We start from the raw sequence: 23,656 nt of genomic DNA, 5'->3' as shown, positions 1-23,656 counted from the left end.
AGGGCAGCAATTGCCATATGTCTGGAGAACTGGAGTTGCCAAATAGACTGACCATGTACTAATAGGACACATTTATATGGCTCTAGAATGTGAAGCCCTGATATAAGCTTAATGATGATCATCTGTTGAGAGCTTGTAGCTGGAAAGGGTTAGAGCAACTTTTGTCACCTTTATTGAAATGAAGATTTCTGTATTGATCAGTAAAAGATCTTGCTAAATTGATTCCAGTTTGGAAATTATTTGAAGGATCATTATTGGCTGGAGAACATTTTTCCTGAAAAAGTTTAAAAACAGATTTTTAAAGGGACTTGTAAATGTATTAATTTTAATGTATGCTTAAACACAATGGTAAGAGGATTTTTTTTATTATTTATAAATAATTTAAAACTATGGTACTTAACATAATTGATTGCATGGTTATCTCAATCTTGGATTTCTAAACGTTTGCATTCTTCATTTTGTAAACCCAGTAAATGTGTTCTAAATATTCAATTCTTTGCTTATAGTTCACATTCAAAAATAATTGTTAAATAAGCAATTGTAAAATTGAAACATTTGCCAATTCAACTTTAATAGACTTTTTCTTTTCTGTTTTTCTTAACTCTGTAATGATCTGTATATATATATTTCATTTATAAACTGAGCTATAATATCTGTACAAATTAGATATACATTTTAAAAGTGTATGTCCACAGAAATCATTGAAACCAAAACTTTCCAAAGGGCAACATTTTATTCTATCTCAGGTAATGATTTGTTTTACCCTCTAAAGAGTCAGTGGAATAAAACCTGTCCTTTACTATTATGCCATACTCTTTCCTGGTATGTGGTTACTCGATTTTGTGTTAGATAAGCTGTTGAGAGAGTGCTGACATAAAGTGCAAACACTGTTGAAAAGTTCTTGATCGTTTACTTTGAGCACTTAAGATTACTATATCTTGACCATGAACAAGTTTTCTCTAGTTTTGACCTTTAGTCCTGTGTATAATGTGGTTCTCAATTTTGTGTTAATATATTCCCTTCGTTATTTGAGCTCTCCTCTGTTGGCCTCCTTCCTTGACTCCTACTAGTGTTTCTGTCATCTACTTAGGGAATTGGAGCTATAGCTAACCAATTTGATTTATTTTTCAAAAGCATGTATAACTGTAACATCTTAATACTAATATTGATATTTCATTGAGCACAAGCCTTTAAATTTTTATATATTTAATAGGGAAAATGAAATAGTTTGATATGAGTTTAGGTTTTTATTAACAAATTATTCATTCCTCTGTTTATGTTTGAATCAATAAATCAATACTTACAAAAATATTTTATGATCAAAAGCAGTAGAGATAAAATTAATTTCATTTGGTAGGATGTAGAATACTGACTTTAAAAAAATAATTCTTAATGGTTTATGATAAAATTATATTTTCATAGTTTTTTAAAACTCTTGCTTACCTATAAACCTGAGCAGTACCTACTCATTGGACTGTATTCATAACATGAGAAAGAGAGGGGGGAGGGGCAGAGGGAGAGAGAGTCCCAAGCAGACTCTGTGCTGAGTGTGGAGCCTCACACAGGGCCCGATCCCAAGACCCCAAGACCACTACCTGAGCCAAAACTAAAATTCAGCCCTCAACTGACTGTGCCATCCATGTGCCCCTATATTTTCATAATTTTGATATTTTGTAGGACTTGAATGCTTGTTCAGATTATTTAGAGATATTTCACATTATTTTGGATAAATACCTATTGTCTAGTTAGCGTACAATTTTAATACTTAAACTGAAAAACAGCAGTTCCTGGCCTTAGTTTTTCTTCTCCCCTTTGGTTCTTACTTTCTGGAAGGAGCCATATTCACTAAATCTTAGTTGTTGAATCTGCCACAAATCTTCATATTTCTAAATGATTTAATAGCTATTTCTTGATTTTTCTATTTTAGACATTATCTGGTGATGTCTTCTATGGAAGATGACCATTGAATTACTTATATTGTTCTTTCTTTCCACTTCACATTTTCTGTTGTTTCCAGTACAGTTATATCATAATATTTTGTTAAAACCATACTTACCATTTACATTATTATGACAATATAAGTATTCACAGCAGAGCTACAAAATGTAACAGGATTACCCTCCTTTTCTCCCTCCCTCCCTTCTTTCCTTTCTTCCTCCCACTTGCTTGTCTCTCTTTCATTTTCTTCTTCTGGAATTAATGATTTCCTGCTTTTTTGTTTATTTAAATTTCTCTGTACCCATCACAAATTTATTTCTAAATTTTCCACTGGAGTCATAAAACCTGTGCCACTGTGATTAAACATACTTATTATCCATTGATTCAAATGTTTTTCTCAGAGATGTAGTACCTGTAGTTCTCTATTTTTCTCTTCCAATCTGGATTGGTTACTCTTTAGGTCTGTAGAAAGCTGTTATCTGGAGGTTTCTTTTATTATCAACCCAGAATTTTCCTCTTCCCTCTAAAGCTGCAGTGTCTATTTTCTGCCCACAGTGACCTTCAAATTTATAAGGTGCTGGTCATTGTTCTAGCGCTGGAAATATAGTAGAGAATTAAAAAAAAGGGAAAGGTAGAAATGAAATCTGGTGGGTAATAAGTATGTTCTCAAAAGAATAAAGCAGAGCAGCTATGGAGGATGATAATGGGGTGTATTAATTTTGATGAGACACTTCCTTTTTAATTTCTTGAGAAAGAATGCATAAGGGGTAGAATTTTTTAGATACTGCTTGTGTGTAACTTTTTTTTTCTTATTTTAACCTTTAAGCTTGATAATAGCTTATTTGAATATTGGTATTAGAGGCTGAAAATTATAATCTTTCCAAATTTTTTTCTCCATGGTAGCTTTCAGTATTTTTGTTATTTTAAAAATTATTGTTGTTACTGCATTATGCCTTTGGTGTGGGTGGATCTTTTAAATTCATTATCTTTGGTATTTTATGTAAACCTTTTAGTCTGAAAAAGTATGTACTTGTGTTCAGAGAAATTTTCTTGAATTATTTTTATGGGAATTTCTTGCTTTCTGTTTTTTCTTATTTTGTTTCTAGAACTTCTGTTAATTAGTTAGATGTTGAACTATCTGGATTAGTTTTCTGACTTTCATATCCAGTTCCATCTGTTTTTTTCTTCATCTCTTATTTTACTTACTAAGAGGCTTGCTCAACATCTTCCAGTACTTTTAAAATTTTTATTTGAAATACTTTCAATTTCTAAGAGCATTTTCTAGTTTTCTATTTTTTGTTGTTGTTTTGGGGAGAGGAAAGAACTGTGATGGTTAATTTTATGTGTCAACTTGACTGAACCGTGGGTGTCTAAATATTTGGTCAAACATTATTCTGGGTTTTTCTTTGAGGGTGTTTCTCAATAAGATTAACATTTAAATTGGTAGGCTGAGCAGAGGAGATTGCCCTGCCGGATGAGGGTCTGCCTCATCCAGTCAGTTGAAGGCCTGACTAGAGCAAAAAGTCTTACCATCCCCCATGGAAGAGAGAATTCCACATGCTTGACTGCCTTGGAACTGGGATATCAACTTTTTCCTGCCTTTGGACTTGAACTGAAACAGTGGCTCTTTCTGGGATTTGAGCCTGTTGGCCTCAGACTGGAACTACACCATTGGTTTTCCTGATTCTTAGGCTTTTTGACTTGGGGTGTAACTACAACATTGGCTCTCCTGGGTATTCTGCTTGCCAACTCAACCATCCATAATTGTGTGAGCCATTTTCTTAAGATAAATAAAATTCTTATCTCCGTACCATTGGTTCTGTTTCTGTGGAGAACTCAACTCTAGTACAGGGGCAGAGAGATACCAGTGAATAAGACAGAATTTCTGCCCTGATTGTTTTACCTGAAATATTTTCTTTCTAATGGTAGAAATTATATTTTTCTTTAGTCTTACTCTCCACCCCCCCCAACAATATTGTCTGTTTTCTGAGTCTTTTTTTCCCTATTTCTTTGGTGTCGGTCATTCACATGAGTCTTTCCTATAATGACTGGTACTTTGCTATCTGCTCATATTTAAGTGTAACACACAAAAAATCCATGCAACTGTGTCTGAGTTGTCTACTGGTGATGAATGAGCTGTCTTTGCCATTGATAGACCCTTAAATATTATGGATCCTCATTTTCCTCAGAGAAAATGTCTTTAATATTGCTTTGGAGTCTCATAGTTTAGTATCCTTTCAAGTTATTTGATTTTTACAGTAAGGCTTTTTACAGTGTGCAGAAGTTGACTTCTCTGAAAAGTAAACTTTTAATGCTTTGCTATGGTGGGGATGACCATAAAGTATGGGGAGAGGATCTGGAATTCTGTGTTTTATATACTACTTTTCATTCATTTAAACTATTTTTATCCCTGTTTCTCAACATCTTCATATGGTACTTAGTGACTTCAACTCTTGGCCCCCCTTGAGTTCTGCAACAAGCATTGATTGGCTTCCTCAAGTTGATTTTTCTCCAGGTTGTAGAGAAATTTTTTACCGTCTCTCATATGCTGTTGTCTATATTGAATTTATTTTTTTTACTTTTGTTAACTTTTACTGTTTAACCTGAAGTATATACCTCTGTCTTTTTTTTAAGAGTAAGAGATTAGTAATTAGCCCACCAGAATAAAAAATTGATAGTACTTTTAATGTCAGCATTGATGATTTTTCCCCCTCACCTTAAAAAAAAAAAAAAAAAGGTGGCAGCCTGGAGTATATGTAGTCTGTCTTGACAATTTGTGGTCTGACTTTATTTACTTTAGAACATGATAATATTTTGGAATTACTTTTAAAATCTAGGTAAGTGTATGTAGTAATTCAAGACACAAAGATATATTGTAGATTTTTGAATTTATATAAAACTGTCAAGTTTACTTTAAGGAAGGTAGAATTGTATTAAAATAATATAAATTAATACATAGCACATTAATTGGTGCCCCTTTTCTCTATATTTGTTTGTTGATGATAGGGAGGAATAGACTTAATTTGGTTAATGAACTCTTCTTTTTTCTTTCCCCCACCCTAAGAGAAGATTTTTATCACCAAAAGCATATATTTGAAATTTGGTGGAATACTATATTTATTTAATAAATTTCACTAATATATATTATCTTTGTTGTTGATGTTGCATTACTTAAGAGCATTAGTAAGTATATTTTAGTAAAAATTGGCTTATCAACAATTATAGCTTTAGGAAGTGATAGTCAATTAAATACAGCTTAGAACAGGTATGAAATTATTGACTCACTTGTGCTTTGAGTCCTTCCTCGCCAAAGTGCTAAAATGTGTTTTGAAATTACTTAGTTGCATTAGTGGTTGGATTTGAGGCTTTTAACATGTTTTTCACCAATACCTTTGGGAAAAGAATAACCAAGACCTTTAAATGTACTAGCATTTTCCATCACTATACAATTGTAAATACTGTGATGAAATATTGAAATGATCATGTAAGATGATAACAGTTAAGCTTTTCTTTCAACTATTAAAACTCACTAAAGGTTATATTGAGCTGTGGCTTATGAAATTGTTTAGACTAACACCTTCTTTGATAATTGCCTCAGAAGTGGAGAAAAACGCTTTAGGATAGCATGATTAATGAATCTTCTTTTCAGTTTTGGCAACTTCTTAAAGGATTGTAGATAAAGTTTTAGTATTGAGAAACCTTGTTGGGTTGACTAACAGCTGGGTTTATTAAAATTTTAATTTTCTATTCTTATGGACTTACGATTATTTTCATCTGGGTTATTAATTGCAGTGTAGCTGACACACAGTGTTATATTAGTTTCAGGTGTACAGCATAGTGATTTGACAACTCTGTACATTATGCTGTGTTCACCACAAGTGTAGCTATCAGCTGTCACCTGGAATGTTGTTATAATACCATGGAGTTATTAATTCTTATCAGCATGTATTTATGTAGCTGGTATGTGATATTAAATGTTAATAACTTATACTTAGGAATAGATTATAGACAAAACTCAATGATATCTTTGAGAATTGTGAGATTTTTATAACAATACCCTAAAGTGTAAATAAGATTCGTATTTTCATTTCTTTTCTCATATTGTCTAATTATTTTTTAACTAGTGAAAAAGTTTTACTCCAGGTGATTAGATAGCAATTATAATAAGTTAAGAAATACAGGTTTATAGATGATGCTTGCGAAAGCAAGAAGTCTAGTAGTAGCGATAATAAATCTGTGTCTCTGAGCTTCTATAAAAATTGGACTCTTCTACTTCTATATGGACCTTCACGTCTAATTTGTTTTTAATTTAAAAGAAAAAATATTTTGTGTGACGTACCAATTTGAGTTCAGGTCACAAAAATTTTTAGATGGTGAATTTTCTGTAGTTGTAGTAATTTGAACTGGTGTTCTGTCTGACCTAAATCATGCTGTTTAAAGTGTTTGTGAAATTTAAATGGCATACTTCCTGATTTTACATTATAATTAAAATCACTTTATATACATTAATGAAAATAAATTGATGTTTCCTGTCTACTTAAAATTTAAGTCTCTCTGCTGTTACCTATTTCATCCATGTGGAGTTTTGAGTTTTCTATGACCTATATAATAAAAATGCCCACCGTTGCAGTTTTAGACAAAATGGATTTGAGAAAAAATACTATTAGTACATACTTGTTAAAATAAGATGTCTGATCTGAAGAATTATATATACTATATTCTCTTGCATTTCTTTCTGATTTTTTTTTTCTAGCAAGAAAAATAACTTCCTTTAGTTTCTTTTAACTAAGGTTAATTTTCATTTTCAGATTTTCCTTCAGGTTAAGTGATCTAAATGAAAATTCAGTCAGTTTAAGGTCTTGCCTCCTCATAATCTGGTGCTGTATCAAGTTTCTAAGTGGCCTGCCGAGAGTGCTATGTTGGGTATAAGAGCTGAGAAGCGAGCATATGCTTCTGTTCTTGACTGTGGCATCCTTTGAGGTGTCACCATCCCTTTTGATTCCCTGCTGTCTATCAGCAAAGGTCACAGCTCTGTTCTCCTCATCCCCTCAAAGCCCCTGTTACTGTACATTTTTCTGGAATAATTTTCTGATTCTTCCTATGGCATGAGATATTTCAAGGCTATCTTAAAGGTCCATTTGGCCATTGTATTTGTCTCCATCTACTATTCCTGCACATTACTAGGTTTAGGATAGCTTTTTGAGACTTGATATCTATCTTTGCTGTGCCTGGAAAGTAAGGTGTGGGATCCTCTGTATCAGGATCAAAAAACCTTACCCGAGGGTTCTGCTTTAATGTTTGTAAATTACTGAATCATAAAATAATATAGCTTAAAGAAATTTTGAAAGAGAGTATCTAAGACCTAGAGATGTCAAATGGTCTGTCCATGGACATAACCTGTTATGTCAGAATCAGTGAGAGAATATAGATCTCATGACTTCTTGTTCATTGCTCTTTCCTTAACAACACATTGCTTTATCTTCTCTTTTAGATCTAGCCAATTACTACTCTCAAATTTCTGAGTGACTTTAGATCTATTTTTCATTCTGTATATGTTCTGTTAGTATTCTTATTGACACTCTTCATGGAATAGAACCTTATATTACTCCAGAAACCAATATTGCACTGTATGTTAACTGAGTAAAATTAAAAAAAAAAAGAACCTTATAATAAAATTGTGGTATGCAGCCATTTTAGTCCTGAGAACCACCTTGAGTTCTTAAAACATGAAAGAAAGCAATACCAAATTAGGAATGAAAAGGAGAAATTAGAAGAGAAAGGATGAGGCTGAAAAAAAAATAGGAATTTGGAGTAACACAGCAGTCGTCAGGCGTGAAAATACATGTACTTTCAGACTCTTAAAGGTATTACATTTAGAACATATGAATATTTTGGGTAGTAAAGGTAGGTACCCCAACATCGTCTTTTATTTGAGTTTATAAAAGAGCAAAAAAAGATCAGTTGAGGGATATTATGTAAGTAGAATGTAAGGGGCTCCTTAGTTTTAAGGACCATAAGATTATATATTTCCACTTATTTATTTAAAATTTAATTTAAATATCTATATTTAAAAATAGATATACATGTACATACACATACCCACACACATACGTACCTTGGCATTTCTCAACTCTAGCAATATTTCACACATACATGTACATATGGGCACATGCATGAACATTTCTCAACTCTAGCTACTTTTCAAGTCATGTAGGCCCAGCCTTACAGATTAATGTTTATTTTATATATTTGTATATGTTTTGAGTTGAATGTTTATATATTTCTATATGTTTTGAGATGATTAAAAAAACTTTTGTACATACTCTTCTGGTTTATTTCCTTCTTAAGCTTTTTAGTGGATAATTATTCATAAAGAATATAATAGATTTATACCATATTCATAGGCTAGTGAACTATAGTTTTCCAGCTCAGAAGTAGTCTAGCCAAATTCACTGATCTTTCTTTTCTCTTTCTCAATTAATCATCAATTTTTGTGGTAGGATGTGAGCTATTTACTGTGTACCAAACTATTTAATTCTGTCTTCCCCTCATTAGGGGAAGTCATGCATCTCTTTTCTTAAACAAAAACGAAAACCTCTCTCCTTGGTCTGTGCTGCCTTCCTTCCCAACTCCCAATATTTTAGTTGAATTAGTATGATATAATGGTATAGGACAGCAAAATAAATATAGATAGGGCTTTTTGGCTTATGTGGAATCAAATTGTTGCTAACTTTTTAAATTTTTTTTAAGGATTTATTTATTTGACAGAGAGATAGCACAATCAGGGGGAGTGGCAGGCAGAGGGAGAGAGAGAAGCAGGCTTCCTGGTGAGTGGGGAGCCCGATGTGGGGCTCATCCCAGGACCCTGGGATCATGACCTGAGCCGAAGGCAGATGCTTAACCAACTGAGCCACCCAGGCGCCCCTAGTTTAAATTTGAATATCAACTATTTGTGTGTTCACAGGGCTGGCCTTGAGTAGGCAGCACATTTAACCAAACTTTTCCTTTAAGAGGTAAGGTATGAAATTGATATGGGTGATGTTTTTCATAATTGTTTAAAAAAAATAACCTGTTATTTGTTAAGCTATTTTCTTTTCTTTCTTTCTTTTTTTTTTTAGGAGTGGCAGAATTCTATCCAGAAGAATGCAGGCCTTGCTTTTATTGAGCTTGTCAACGAAGGAAGGTAATCTATTTTATATCCATTTAAGTTTTACTTGTAAATCTTACTGTATTTTTTGCCATTGAAACCGACATTTTTGGATACTGTGTTGTTTTTGTAGTCACTAATGTAGTGGAGCTTAATTTCTACAAATATGTCAGTATTTAATTATTTTGTGGTTTTCTTCATGGTTACATGCTTAATGATAAAGTTCTTATCTTTATTTTTCGATAAGTAAGGCTGAGTTTGGCAAAAGTAATAGTAATGATTTTGTTAGCAGATATAAGGAGAATGAATACTTATTTGGAGTTCCTACAAATTTAATTATATTTGTAGAGCCCAATAATTAAACTTAGATGTCTATATTATCTCTCTTACGTCATGGCCTGATCATAAAAGAGTGGGCTAACAAGTTTTGTTCTGTGTTGCAAAGTGATGCAAAAGTAGAGAAAAGGAGAAAGTTGGTATGTTTCCATTTAAAGATTAAGGAATTCAAGGAAAAGAAATTCAGTAGTAAGAAAGAAAAAGTGAAGCAAGTCCAGAGATGAAAAGAAAGCTACAAGGGAGAAAATAGATTGAAGAGAGAGAATTAAAAGATAAAAGTAAATTGAGGAAATGATGAGTGGATTCCTTTGAGTCTGTTTTTGTGGGAGCTGATTTTGGATTAATTGGACTGAAGACCCCAGGGTATAAATTAAAAGGTATGTGTAGCTGCCATTCAAATTTGTATTTTGCGAAAAATGGTTGTTCAGGAATGTTTCTTTATAGTGTTCTGGCTAGTGTTGAGACTGATGTCATCACTTTGGGAACTATTTGAACTAGTAACTAGGAATCCAGCATCTGTCTTGTTAATGTTACAGAAGAGGGCAAAAAAGTATGGATAACTTCACTTGACATTAAATACTTCGGAAATTCTTCTACTGAGCAAATAAGTATACATGCTCACATACTAGTATTGGAAACCAATAAATAAACCTGCAATGGTAATGCCTTTTGCTAAATTCTGTTGTAGAAGTATTTAAATGCATGTTAAAAGAAATACTTGACAGTTTAGTATGGAAGAATTAGGTAAAACTTGCCCAGGGATTATGATTCTTGAGAGGTATTTTGTTTTTTAATTTTGTTCTTTTTTAAAATTCCTTTTCCAGTTTTATTGAGAAATAACTGACATATATTACTGTATAAGTTTAAGGTATATGAGAGGATGGTTTGATTGACATTTATTGTAAAATGTTTATCACAGTAGGTTCAGCTAACATCCATTATCTCATGTAGATACAATACAAATAAAAGAATGAAGGAAAGGAAAAAAAAATTTTCTCCTTGTGATGAGAACTCTTAGGATATACTCTCTTAACAACTTTTCCTGTATCTTGTGTAGCAGTGTTAGCTGTAGTCATCATGTTGTACATTACATCCTTAGTAATTATTTATCTTGTGACTGGAAATTTGTACCTTTTGACCACCTTCCTTCAAGTCCCCCTTTCTCTTTTCTCTGCCTCTGCTGACTATATGTCTGATGTCTTTTTCTAGGAGTTTGGGTTATTTGTTTCTTAGATTCTACATATAAGTGAGATTATGTGGTATTTGTCTTTGTCTGAATTATTTCACTTAGCATAATGCCTTCAGGTTCCAGCCATGTTGTTGCAAATGGTAGGATTTCCTCACTTTTAATGGCTGAATAATATTCCATTATATTTATTTATATCTGTCTTTCTCACTACTTCGTCAGTATGTCAGTGGACACTTAATTTGTTTCCATGTCTTGGTTATTGTAAATAATGTTACTATGAAATGGATATGTAGATAATCTTTTCAAGTGTTTTCATTTCCTTTGGGTGTATTTCTGGAAGTGGAATTGCTGGATCAGATGGTAGTCTTCTTTTTAATTGTTCAGTCAACCTCCATACTGTTTTCCATAGTTGTCCGTACCAGTTTACAGTCCCACAAAGAGTGCACAGGTGTTCCCTTTTCTCCACATCTATGACAAGATTTGTTATCTCTTGTCTTTTTTTGATGATGACCATTCTAGTAGGTGTGAGGTGATAGTTCATTGTTGTTTTACTTTGCATTTCCCTAATGATTGGTGACGTTCACCGTCTTTTCATGTATCTGTGGCCTTTCATATATCTACTTTGGAAAAATGTGTATTCAGGTTCTTTGCCTGTTTTTAAGTTGGTGTGTGTGTGTGTGTGTGTGTGTGTGTGTGTGTGTGTGTGTGTTTTGCTTTTGAGTTGTATGAGTTCTTTATATATTTTAGATATTAATCCCTTACCAGATATATGGCTTGAAAATATTCCATTCCACAGGTTGTCATTTCATCGATGGTTTCTTTTGCTGAAGGGAAGCTTTTTAGATTGATGTAGTCACACTTGTTTATTTTTTATTTTGTTGCCTGTGCTTGAGGTGTCATATCCAAAAAAAGTCATTTCCAAGGACCATATCCAGGAGTTTTATTCCTAAGTTTTCTAACAGAGTTTTATGGTTTCAGCTCTTACATTTAATTCTTTAATCCATTTCAAGTTAATTTTTGTGAGTGGCATAAGGTTCAGTTTCATTCTTTTACCTGTGAATGTCTAATTATCCCAGCACCATTTCATGAAGAGACTTGTCTTTTCTCCATTGAGTAATCCTGGCTCTCTTGTCAAATATTAGTTGACCATAAAATGCCTTGATTTATTTCTCAGCTCTTGATTCTCTTTTATTTATTTGCTGTTATGCTAGTGCCAAACTGTTTTGATTACTGTAGTTTTTTTGTATAACTTGAAATTGGGAAGTATGGTGCATCCTGCTTTGTTCTTTCTCAGGATTTCTTTGACTATTCAGGATAATTTGTTCCATATAAATTTTACGAGTGTTTTTTTAATTTTAGAAAAAATCCTACTGGAATTTTGATAGGGATTGTATTGATCTGTAGCTGATTTTGGTAGTAATTACATTTTAACAATATTAATTCTTTCAGTCCATGAATACAAGATACCTTTCTGTCTGTGTTTTCTTTGATTACTTTCATCAGTGTTTTGTGGTTTCCAGAGGAGAGATCTTTCACCTTCTTGATTAAATTTATTCCTATTTTATTATTTTTGATGATATTGTAAAAGGGATCAGTTTCTTTATTTCTTTCACCAGAAAATTCATTGTTACTATATTGAACTGCTGCTGGTTTTGTATGTCAGTTTTGTATGTTGTAACTTTACTACATACATTGATTAAATCTAACATTTTTTTGGTTGAGTATTTATGATTTTCTATATGTAAAATCATGTCATCTGCAAATAGGGACAATTTTACTTCTTCCTTTCCAATTCTGATATGTTTAATTTTTTTTTCTTGCCTAATTGCTGTACCTAGAACTTTCAGTTCTGTGTTTAATAGGAACGGTCAGAGTGGGCATTGTTATGTTGTTGTTAATCTTAGAGGAAAAACTTTCAACCTTCACTGTTGTGTCTGATGTTAACTGTGGGTTTGTGATATAAGGCCTTTGTTATGTTGAGATATCTTCCTCCTATGCCTAATTTGGTAAGAGTTTTTAATCATAAATGGATGTTGAATTTTGTCACATGCCTTTTATGTAACTATTGAGATGATCGTATGATCTTTTCTTTGATTCTGTTAATGTGATGTATCACATTGATTGATTTGTGTATGTCAGACCATCATTGCATCCTGGGATAAATCCTACTTGATCATGATGAATAGTCCTTTTAATGTGCTACTGAATTCAGTTTCTTGTTATTTTATTGAGAACTTTTGCATCTATATTCATTAGGGATATTTGCTTTTAATTTTTTTTCTAGTATTTTTCTGGTTTTGGTATTAGGATTTGCTGGCTTTGTAAAATGAGTTTGGGAGTATTCTTTTCTCTGATTGTTTGGGAAGAGTTTTAAAGTACTGGAGTTAATTCTTCTTTAAATGTTTGGTAAAAATACACCTGTGAAGCATCTGGTCTTAGGCTTTTCTTTCTTTTTTTTTTTTTTTAAAGATTTTTTATTTATTTATTTGACAGAGAGAGAGACAGCGAGAGAGGGAACACAAGCAGGGGGAGTAGGAGAGGGAGAAGCAGGCTTCCCGCTGATCGGGGAGCCCGATGCAGGGCTCAATCCCAGGACCCTGAGATCATGACCTGAGCTGAAGGCAGACGCTTAATGACTGAGTCACCCAGGCGCCCCTAGTCTTAGGCTTTCCATTATTGGGAGATATTTGATTACTGATCCAGTCTCCTTACTAGTAATTGCTCTAGTCAGTATTTCTGTTTTTTTCCTGATTCATTCTTTGTAAGTTGCAGTTTCTTTTTTTTTTTTTTTTTTAAGATTTTATTTATTTTTTTCACAGAGACACAGCGAGAGAGGGAACACAAGCAGGGGGAGCAGGAGAGGGAAAAGCAGGCTTCTGGCAGAGCAGGGAGCCCAATGCAGGGCTCATTCCCAGGACCCTGGGACCATGACCTGAGCCGAAGGCAGTTGCTTAACGACTGAGCCACTCAGGTGCCCCTGTAAGTTGTAGTTTCTAAGAATTTTTCCATTTCTTTTAGGTTGTCTCGTTTGTTGGTATTTGGTTGCTCATAGTAGTCTCTTATGAACCCATATATTCTGTGGTATCAGTTGCAATGTTCCCCTTTTTCATTTACAGTTTTGTTGATCTGTGTTCTTTCTCTTTTTTACCTTGGTTAGTCTAGCTATATGTTTGCCAATTTTGTTTTATCTTTTCAAAGAACCAACTCTTAGTTTGGTTAATCTTTTCTATTGTTTCTTTGTTCTCTGTTTCTGTTTATTTCTGCTCTGATTTTTATTATTTCCTTCTTCTGCCAACCTTGTGCTTGGTTTTGTTCTTTTTCTTTTTTAAGATTTTATTTATTTATTTGACATAGAGAGAGAGAGATCACAAGCAGGGGTAGTGGCAGGCAGAGGGAGACAGAAAAGTAGGCTCCCCGAGGAGCAGGGAGTCCGATGTGGGGCTTGATCCCAGGACCCTGGGATCATGACCTGAGCCGAAGGCAGTCGCTTAACCAACTGAGCCACCCAGGCGCCCCTGTTCTTTTTCTAGCTCATTAAAATGTTGTGTTAGGTTCTTTATTTGAGATCTTTCTTGCTTCTTAATGTAGGCATTTGTTGCTATGAACTTACCTTTTGGAACTGTTTTTGCTGTATCTTATAAGTTCTGATGTGTTGTGTTTCCATTTTCATTTGTCTCAAGAAACTTAAATTTCTCCTTTAATTTATTCTTCAATCCATTGGTTGTTCAGAAAAGTGGAGTTTAATTTCCATGTGTTTGTGAATTTTCCAGTTTTCCTTTTGTTATTGATTTCTAATTCTGTGCTCCTGTGGTCAGAGAAGATAATTGATATCATTTCAGTCTTCTTGGATTTGCTAAGACCATATTATAGTCTAACATATGGTCTATCTTTGAAGATATTCCACATGTGTATTCTGCTGTTGTCGGATAGAATGTTCTGTATATGTTTGCTAGGTCCATTCAGTCTGTAGTGTTCAGATTGGCTGTTTCCTTAATGATTCTCTGTCTAGATCATTTATTTTTTGTTGAGAGTAGGATATTTATGGCCCTAGCTATTACTATATTACTCTTTATTTCTCCTTTTTATCTGTGTTAGTTTTCGCTTTATATATTTAGGTGTTCTGATGTTGGGTATATAGGTATTTATCATTGTTATATCTTCTTGATGGATTGACCCCCTTTATCATCATGTAACGACCTTCTTTGTCTCCTTTTACTATTTTTAATTTAAAGTCTATTTTGTCTGATATAACTACCCTGCTTTTATTTTATTTTATTTTGTTTATTTCCATTTGCTTCAAGTGATTATTTTTATCCCTTCACACTCTGTGTGTGTCTTTAAAGGCTAAATCAAGTGTTTGTTAGGTATCTTATTCTCAGATCTTGTTTTTTTTTTTTTTAATCCATTCAACCATGCTATGCCTTTTGATAGAGAAATAAATCTTATTTTTTTTAAAGATTTTATTTATTTGACAGAGATTGACACACTGAGAGAAGGAACACAGGCAGGGGGGAGTGGGAGAGGGAGAAGCAGGCTTCCTGCTGAGCAGGGAGCCTGATGCGGGGCTTGATCCCAGGACCCTGGGATCATGACTTGAGCCAAAGGCAGATGCTTAACAAGTGAGCCACCCAGGCGCCCCTAGAGAATTAAGTCTATTTCTAGTTAGAGTACTTATTGATACGTAAGGTCTTATTGTTGCCATTTTGTCATTTGTCTTTTGGTTGTTTGGTAGATCTATTGCTTCTTGTTTCTTATCCTGATATCTTTTTTTTGTGTTGATGTCTTTTGGTACCTGTATGCTTTGATTTCTTTATCTTGTTTTTTTGTGTAATTGCTATAGGTTTTTTCTTTGTGGTTACTATGAGGGTTACATAAAATATCTTAAAATTAAATAAATAGATAACTTCAGTAGAATTTTAAAATTTACATTTTCATTTCTCCTCCCACTCACATTTTAGGTTATTGCTATTATAGTTTGTATATTTTAATTTTGTGTAACTAATAACAGATTATTGTACTTATGATTATTTTACTGTGTTTACTTTTTAAACTTTTAAATTAGAGTTGTATGTGAATTATGCATCATTACCAAATTACAGAATCTGAATTTTGACTATGCATTTACCATCACCAGTGAGTTTTACACTATCTTGGTTTTAATTGGCATCTTTTTTATCATTGTTGAAGAACTCCCCTTAGCATTTCTTATAAGACAAATCTAGTGATAATGTACACCCTGTGTTTCTTTGTATATGTCTTTATCTCCCCTTAATTTCTCAAGGACAGCTTCATTCGCTGTAGTATTCTTAGTTAAGAGGTTTTTTTCCTTCAGTATTTTGAATATGTCATCCCATTCTCTCCTGGACTGAAGTGTGTCTGTTGAGAAATCTACCAATATTTTTATGGGCATTCCCTTGTATGTAACTTCTCTCTTTTCTCTTGTTGCTTTTAAGATTTTTTTTGCCTTTCTTTTTGACAATTTAATTATAATTTATCTCAGTGTAAGTTCACATTCAGCATGGAGTTCTTTGAGCCTCATGGATCTGGATGTCCATTTCTCTTTTCAGGTTTGGGGAGTTTTTAGTCATTATTGCTTTAAATATATTTTCTGTCCTTTCTCTTTCTCTTCTTCTAGAATTCCATAATGCAAATGTTTCTCTTCACTGTGTCCTATAGGTCTCATATGCTTTCTTCACTCTTTCCCATTTTTTTTGTTTTGTTTTTCTGAGTAATTTCTAATGTCCTATCCCTCATGTCACTGATTCTTTCTTCCTTGTGGCTGAATCTGTTTTTGAAACTGTAATGAATTCTTCAGCTCAGTTATTCAATATTCACCCTTAAGATTTTGTTCATTTTTTTAATGGTCACTATTGCTTTCTCGATCTTCTCGTTTTGTTCATGCATTGTTTTCCTAATTTGGTTTAGTTGTCTGTATGTGTGTTCTTGTAATTCATTAAATTTTAAGTTGTTATTCTGAATTCCTTGTCTTACAGTTCATAGATCTCCATTTCTTTAGGATCAGTTATTAGAGCTTTATTAATTTCCTTTGGGGGTATCATATTTATCTGCTTTTTTGTGATCTTAGATTCCTTACATTGGTATACTTGAGTAGTTCGGTTCTTCTTCCAGACTTTGCAGGTTTTCTTTGGCTGAGAGATATCTTCACCAATTACCTCAGTTTGAGTTTCTGGGTGTGTCTGTTCATAATATTCTTGGCCAGGTGTGTCCTGCTATTATCATCATTTTTGGATGAGGTAACTATTTGAGTGCTGAATTTGGGGTGTGGGATGTGCCTCTGGCAGAGAACAGTTGGATAGGTCTTCTGGCTTAATACCCTACCGAAGTGAGTCTGTAGAATGGGCTCTGTGATTGCTTGGATTTTCTGGTCGGGGTTACTGGATGCTTAGGACTGGGTACTGTATTCAGTTGTAGATGTGACTATGAATTATTTTTCCTGCCCTGGCAGGGCAGTAGAATGGGACCCAGGGCTGTGACTGTTTGGGGACCCGAATCAGGCAAGACTGTGCACTGAATTCTCTGTTCAGGTGAGACCACAGATTTTATTCTGCAGACAGGGAAAGCCATGGTTTGTGCTCTCTGTTCAAGTATGTATATAAGTGCAGTTGTTGGATGGGCTGTGTAGTTTTTCATGTACTTGGTTAGTTTCCCTGATCAGGCAGGCTGGAGACTGTATTCAGTATTAAGTTGGGCTACAAGTTAGTTCTGCTGCCTGGATCAGTGGTTCAAGTAGCTCTAATGATGGAATTATTGTCTTAACTCATGTTGACCCACTACCCGTGTGCACTGGCTTTGCACTGCAAGCTACGGGCTCTTCTTGTTCTTCTTTTGGCTTGAGTGCCCCACTGGGCTGCATAGCTTTTGGGTTGTTCTTGCCAGCCCTTCTGGTGAGATGGGGTTGGGAGATATAGCGGGTGTGTGGGGCTATGTCTCAGGTCCATCACCTGGGCGGGAATATAAGGGGTCACTTCAGGTATCTCAATTTCCCAAACAAGGCAGGACCTGGAGCTGTTTCTCTTGCACCTGGTTCAGTGTGTGAGAACTGGGGCTTAGAAGTGCTAGCACAGATGCTGATACTCTGGCTGCGCTTTTGCTGAGAATAATAAACTGTCATTTGTCTCTGACCCAGATATTTCATTATCTTCTATGCATGAAAGGTTAACTTGGTAGCTTACAAGTAGAGTAAAACTTCATACTTTCTGCAGTGCTTGGTGGTGTTTATCTTGCTTGGAGTTCTTTAAGCATCTAGGGTTTGTCAATGAATGCTTTTCATAACAATTGGAACGTTTTCAGTCATTATTTCTATTTTTTTCCTGTGCTTATCTTGCCTCTTTTTCTGGACTCCCATTATACACTGATACTCTTGATACCGTGCAGGCACTGTTAAGCGACTTTTAATCTTTTTTCTCTCTCTCACTGAATTTATTAATGCTATTGTGTGTTTCCAAGTTCACTCATTCCCTCTGCCATCTCAGAGTCCCCTTGGAGTTTTTCTTCTTGATTATTGTCTTTTACACAACAAAATTTCCAATTGGGCCTCTTTAATAGGTTGTAATTATTTATATTTACTGTGTAGTCATTTTCATCACATTCTCCTTTTATTTTCAAAGTATGAGTGCCTTAAATTCTTTGAACATATTTATGGTAACTACCTTGAAGTATTTTCTGCTAAATCCAATGGCTGGTCCTACTCAGAGAAGAGATCCTTTTGACTGTTGGTTAATTATTATGAGTCACATTTTCTTATTTTTTTCCTATCTTATTATATTATTGTTACTATTAGAAAAAATATAAGATCTACTCTTAGCAAGTTTTTAAGTATATAATATTTTTAACTATAGGCACTTTGCTATAAAGTAGATCTCTAGGATTTATTCATCTTGCATAACTGAAACTTTATAGCTTTTGAAACTTTATAGCAAAAAGGGGCTGCTCCTCCCACAGCCCCTGGTAACCACCATTCTACAATGTGTTGGTGGTTTTGGTAATTAAGTCTTTGAGGAATGGTATTACTGTTAATGCTAGGTTTCCAGGGATGAGTGATGTTGTGATGAAGAGTAATGCTTCAATGAGACCACCTGTGTTTTGGATATCTTGTTCATCATTTAGATTTTGAATAATGGATGCGGAACACCTACATAGCTTGGTTTTGAAGAATGTTCTGTGAGGATTTCTAGAAATGCTTAATTTGGTTGATTACTACTCACTGTTAGTGTTACTAAGCATAATTGGCTGGAGGTGGAGAAGGTGACGATTTTTTAAATATTATTTTGGGTAAGAGCACAGACTTCTGTAAATAGTGTAGTGATAGCTCCTAGGCAGATTGTTAGTGTTTGAGAGGTTTTATTAATTTCTATTAGTAGATGGAAATGGATTAGTAGGAAGATACATGCTACAACTATTGTACTCGAATGAAGTAGGGCTGAGATGGGTGTAGGGCTTTCTGTGGCTGAGTGAAATCATGAATGAAGGGCACATTTGGTGGATTTCCAGTTGTGGCTAAACAAAGTTAGATTAATGGAAGATTAATATGATTAAGATTGACTTTAAAATTTTGTTGGAAGTCTCATGAATTTAGGTTAAATAGGAATCATGCTATTGATAATAACGAATCCAGTATCTATGATGCTGTTGTATAGAATTGCTTGCAGGATGGCACTGTTGCAAGTTTGACTATTTTAGGTTCCTCATAGAAGCTTTCTATTCTTTTCCCTTGATATATCTGTCTGTTCTTTCACCAACACCACACTTCCTTCATTACTGTACCTTTATAGTAGGTTTTGAAGTTGGGTAGTGTCAGTCCTCCAACTTTTCTTTCAGTATTGTGTTGGGCCTTTTGCCTTTCCATATACACTATAAAATCATTTTGTTGATAATCTGCATAATAATTTGCTGGAATTTTGAATTGGATTGCATTGCATTTATAGACCAGGGGATGAACTGACAACTTGGCAATATTGAGTTTTCCTATCTATGAACATGGAATATTTCTCCACTTACTGAATTCTTTAATTTTGTTCATACAAGTTTTCTCATTTTCCTCATACAGCTCTTTTTAAAAAATTTTATTTATTTGTCAGAGAGAGAGAGAGAGAGAGCGAGCACAAGCAGGGGGAGCGGCAGGCAGGGGGAGAGGGAGAAGCAGGCTCCTCACTGAGCAGGGAGCCTGATGCAGCACTCTATCCCAGGCCCCTGGGATGGTGACCTGAGCTGAAGGCAGACGTTTAACCGACTAAGCCACCCAGGCATCCCTCATATAGATTTTGTACATATTTTGTTAGATTTATACCTAAGTGTTTCACTTTTTATGGTGCTAATCTAAATGGCATTGTGTTTTTACTTTTAAATTCCACTTGTTCATTTTTGGCATGTAAAACAGCAATTGACTTTTGTATATTAACCTTGTATCCTGCAACCTGAAATAATTGCTTATTAGTTCCAGGACTTTGTTGTTTTGGATATTCTTAAGATGATTTATTCGAGAGAGAGAGAGAGAGAGTGTGCGTGAGTGAGGGGAGGAGCAGAGGGAGAAAATCTTCAGGCCAACCCTCCCTGAGTGTGGATCCCGATGTGGCACTCGATCTCGTGGTCTATGAGATCATGATCTGAGCCAAAACCAAGAGTCAGACACTTAACTGACTCAGCCACCAGAAACCCCTTGGATATTCTATATAGACAGTCATGTCATCTGTGAACAAAGACATGCCTATGTCTTCCTTCCCAATCTGTCTTTCATTTCCTTTTTTGGGTCTTACTGCTTTAGCTAGAACTTGTATATGATGTTGAAAGGAGTGGTAAGAGGGGATAATCTTAACTTTTAATGATCTTAGTGAGAAAGTCTCATTTTTCGCCATTCTGTATGATGTTAGCTGTAGTATTTTGTTTTTGTTTTTGGGGTTTTTTTTGGTAGATCTTTATCAAGTTGACTTTTTCTGTTAGTTTATAAAGTGTTTATCATGGGTGTTGGATTTTGTCCACCAAGGGGTGTTGGATTTTGTCATATGCCTTTTCTGCATCTATTAATAAGATGATGTGATTTTCTTTTTAGCTTGTTGATAGGTGATGGATCACAATTGATTTTGAAATGTTGAACTAGCCTTTAAAAGTTACTCCTTTGGGGTTAATTTGCAGAATTTCTCTCTTGTTTTATGGTGCTATTAATGTTGCTGCTTAGCTTTTCCAAAATTCCTATTTTAATTTTTTCTAGTGTGGCTTTTTAGGGGTCACTCCTGTTTCTCCAGATTAGAGTTCTGATTGGTCAGAAGTCTTGCTGAAACCTTTGACCATGTATTGCTATTTGATCTGAGTTTGGTTTGATGAACACATTAAAATTTGGGGTAGTTTTCATCTCTGTCCTAGCTTTTACTTCCTATTGATCTTTTTCAGGTCTGCAGTGTATGTGTGCATAGGCGTACTGATAGCCATGGGTTGTGTGAAATTATTATGAGGCTCCCTAATATACATATAATATATAGGCATGGCTGTTCATTTTCAGGATCTTCTTCAGTTCCTAGTTGATTCTCTGGTCTCCTGCTCACCCTAACTGCAAATGTAATCTCATTCTAGGAGAGGTAAAGCCTTTTTTCCTATTTTCAGCTTGGCAAGCATTTTTTTGAACTGCCCTCCAAATCAAGTCAGTGATCTCTGTCAGTGAAGTTGTTGGTTTCTATAAGCAGCCACATCCTTGTAGAACTACTTCATCTATGGCATTTGGTTGGGGCAGTACCTGAAAAGATCACCACACATTCCATTTATTCTTACTCAACATTTAGCAGATTTTTTTGAATAAAATTGATGTGGAATTTGGTGTTTGCCTTTGGTCAATATTCAGAACTCTGAAATGATTGATATTCTCTAGTTCTTTACTTGTTTTTCTGGGAGAGGATTTGTTGGCCTCTTTATTCTACCATAGCTGTTAAGATATACTCCCTGATCGTTACATGGCTGGTTCATTCTCCTTTAAGTCCCAGTTTAGATGTCACCTCCTCAGAGACATCTTCCCTGAAACCTATTATCCAGGTTACTTTTACCTTTCTTATAACCTTTTCCCCATATCTCTTATTTCTCTCCCATGTTTATTTTCATTTTCTGTCTCCTTTTGTAAAGTGTATGTTCTATGAGAGCAGTCCCCCATTTCTTGTTTATGGTTGTATTTCTGGCTCTTAGAGAAGTACCTTACAAATTCAGTAAATATTTGTGTTTAATTGATAACATGTTATCTCTGTAAGTACATTGTTTTTATAGTTTAGATTTCAGTTATTGATATTTTTCAGGTAAACTATCTTTTTAACATTTGTAATGTAAGCTCATTTTATACAGATAATTTTTACAATAGTCAAGTGATTTTTCTTTGAGGATTTTTACCAAGAGAAAAGAAAATACATACATATATATAATACATATTTTGTGTTGAAAATGTTTATATTTTATGAAGAAATGAATTCTTTTATATTGTTCTCAAATATCCTTATCCAGAATAGCTGATTCTTATTGGGATACAGTTATTTGAGTAACTTACTCATTTTTATATCATCTACAATCACAGGTTTTATAATACCATTTTCAAATTTCTTACCTGTGCTTGTCTGACTCTGTTTGGATTTGTTAGCCTCTTCTAGTTAGAAACGGTCTTCTTTACTTCAGTGCTGAACCTATAGAAAGTACTTAGCCTTTGCCTTTGAATGTCAGAAATAAATTGTGGTAGAAAGAAAACTAACATTCATTAGTGAAATAGTGGAACTAGTGTTTGAAATTTTTATTGTATCTTTATTTAGAAGATTGAATATATTTTAAAGGAACATTTCAGAGATTTATTTTTCTCAATCAGTGGGTTTAGTTTTCCTTTTATAAATACTCAGTACATTGAGGTTACTGAGTTTACATAGCTATGGATATATTTGTGAAGTAGTTTGCTGTGTTTATCTGCTGGACTCAATCCCAGGGGCAGAAAGATTAAGTAATAACGGCTTTTCTTTTCACTGCAGAGGCCAGCCTTTTTTTTTCCTTTCCTTATTATGTAAGTCTGACCTACCTTGCCCTCACTTATAGTGTAGCTGCTATAAATTTGGTCCTTGATTAATGTTTTATTAGTGTAAATAACATGAAGACCTTTACAGACAGACTACAGCATAAGGTGTATTGGACTTGATGGTTATCATTAGCAAATTGATAACTTAGGTCAGACATAAGTAATTGTTATTTGGTAGAAATGTTTCTCTAAACTTACCTATTTAATTGATAGGGTACTTTCTTTGTAAATATATTGTTTTGATAGTTTTGAGTTCAATTATTGATACTTTTTATGTAAACAGCAATCCATTTTAAACAAATTTATTTTTAGAAATAATTAGTAATCATTGGCATAATTAAGTGATACTTCCTTGACTTTTTTTATTGAATATAAAAAAATACACATACATATAAAACAAGATTTCAGCTTAAAAACATTAATTTTCTACATTTATTGAACAAGAACATTGTTATTCTTGAATCATAATTTTGTTTATGGATCTTTTATGATATATCATTATTATCATCACTGTCATCTCTGTTTACTTTTTACATGTGCAAACAGTTGGTTTAAAAGAGTCCTTTTTTTTTTTAAAGGTACAAGTTTTTATAATGTTTTAAATTCTTTAAAGAATATTAAAGACTTATTTTAGAATGTTCTGTGGTGTTGTGGCACCACATTAATAGGAAATAGGAAAGTCAGTTATCACCATTGCCTTTGACTTTCTTAATGAAATCTGAGGGTCATTGTTATTATACTAAATTCATGTGTGTTAGGTCACATTATTATGTATACTGGGCTTTAGTTGATCTATTTGTGTACTTGATTTTATTTTATATTACTTGCTTTTTCCTTCACCTTAAAAATGTTTTTAATTGAAAAATGTATTTAATTACACTGATTCCAAAGAACTGTTGCTTAAATTTTAAAATTAAAATCTTTGTCAATGAATCTTGAAACTCACTTCTCATTAGATAAAGAAGTTTAGATGTCATATTTTGCCTTTTTATTCCTATTA

At 33.9% G+C, this 23,656-nt stretch overlaps 1 protein-coding gene across 3 annotated transcripts in view; it reads left to right on the top strand.

The window, feature by feature from the left end:
* Positions 1–23,656, top strand: part of LRBA (LPS responsive beige-like anchor protein) — a 737,558-nt gene that overhangs the window by 265,119 nt on the left and 448,783 nt on the right. For all 3 annotated transcript variants that reach the window (XM_027597848.2, XM_027597846.2, XM_027597847.2), the window contains one exon: positions 9,057–9,121. In XM_027597848.2, coding sequence (XP_027453649.2) covers positions 9,057–9,121 — 65 coding nt within the window. The remainder of the gene's footprint in view (positions 1–9,056; positions 9,122–23,656) is intronic.

Source organism: Zalophus californianus, chromosome 2 (genome assembly GCF_009762305.2).
Source record: "Zalophus californianus isolate mZalCal1 chromosome 2, mZalCal1.pri.v2, whole genome shotgun sequence".
In the NCBI taxonomy this organism is placed as follows: Eukaryota; Metazoa; Chordata; class Mammalia; order Carnivora; family Otariidae; genus Zalophus; species Zalophus californianus.
This window is presented reverse-complemented; position numbering and strand designations above follow the sequence as displayed.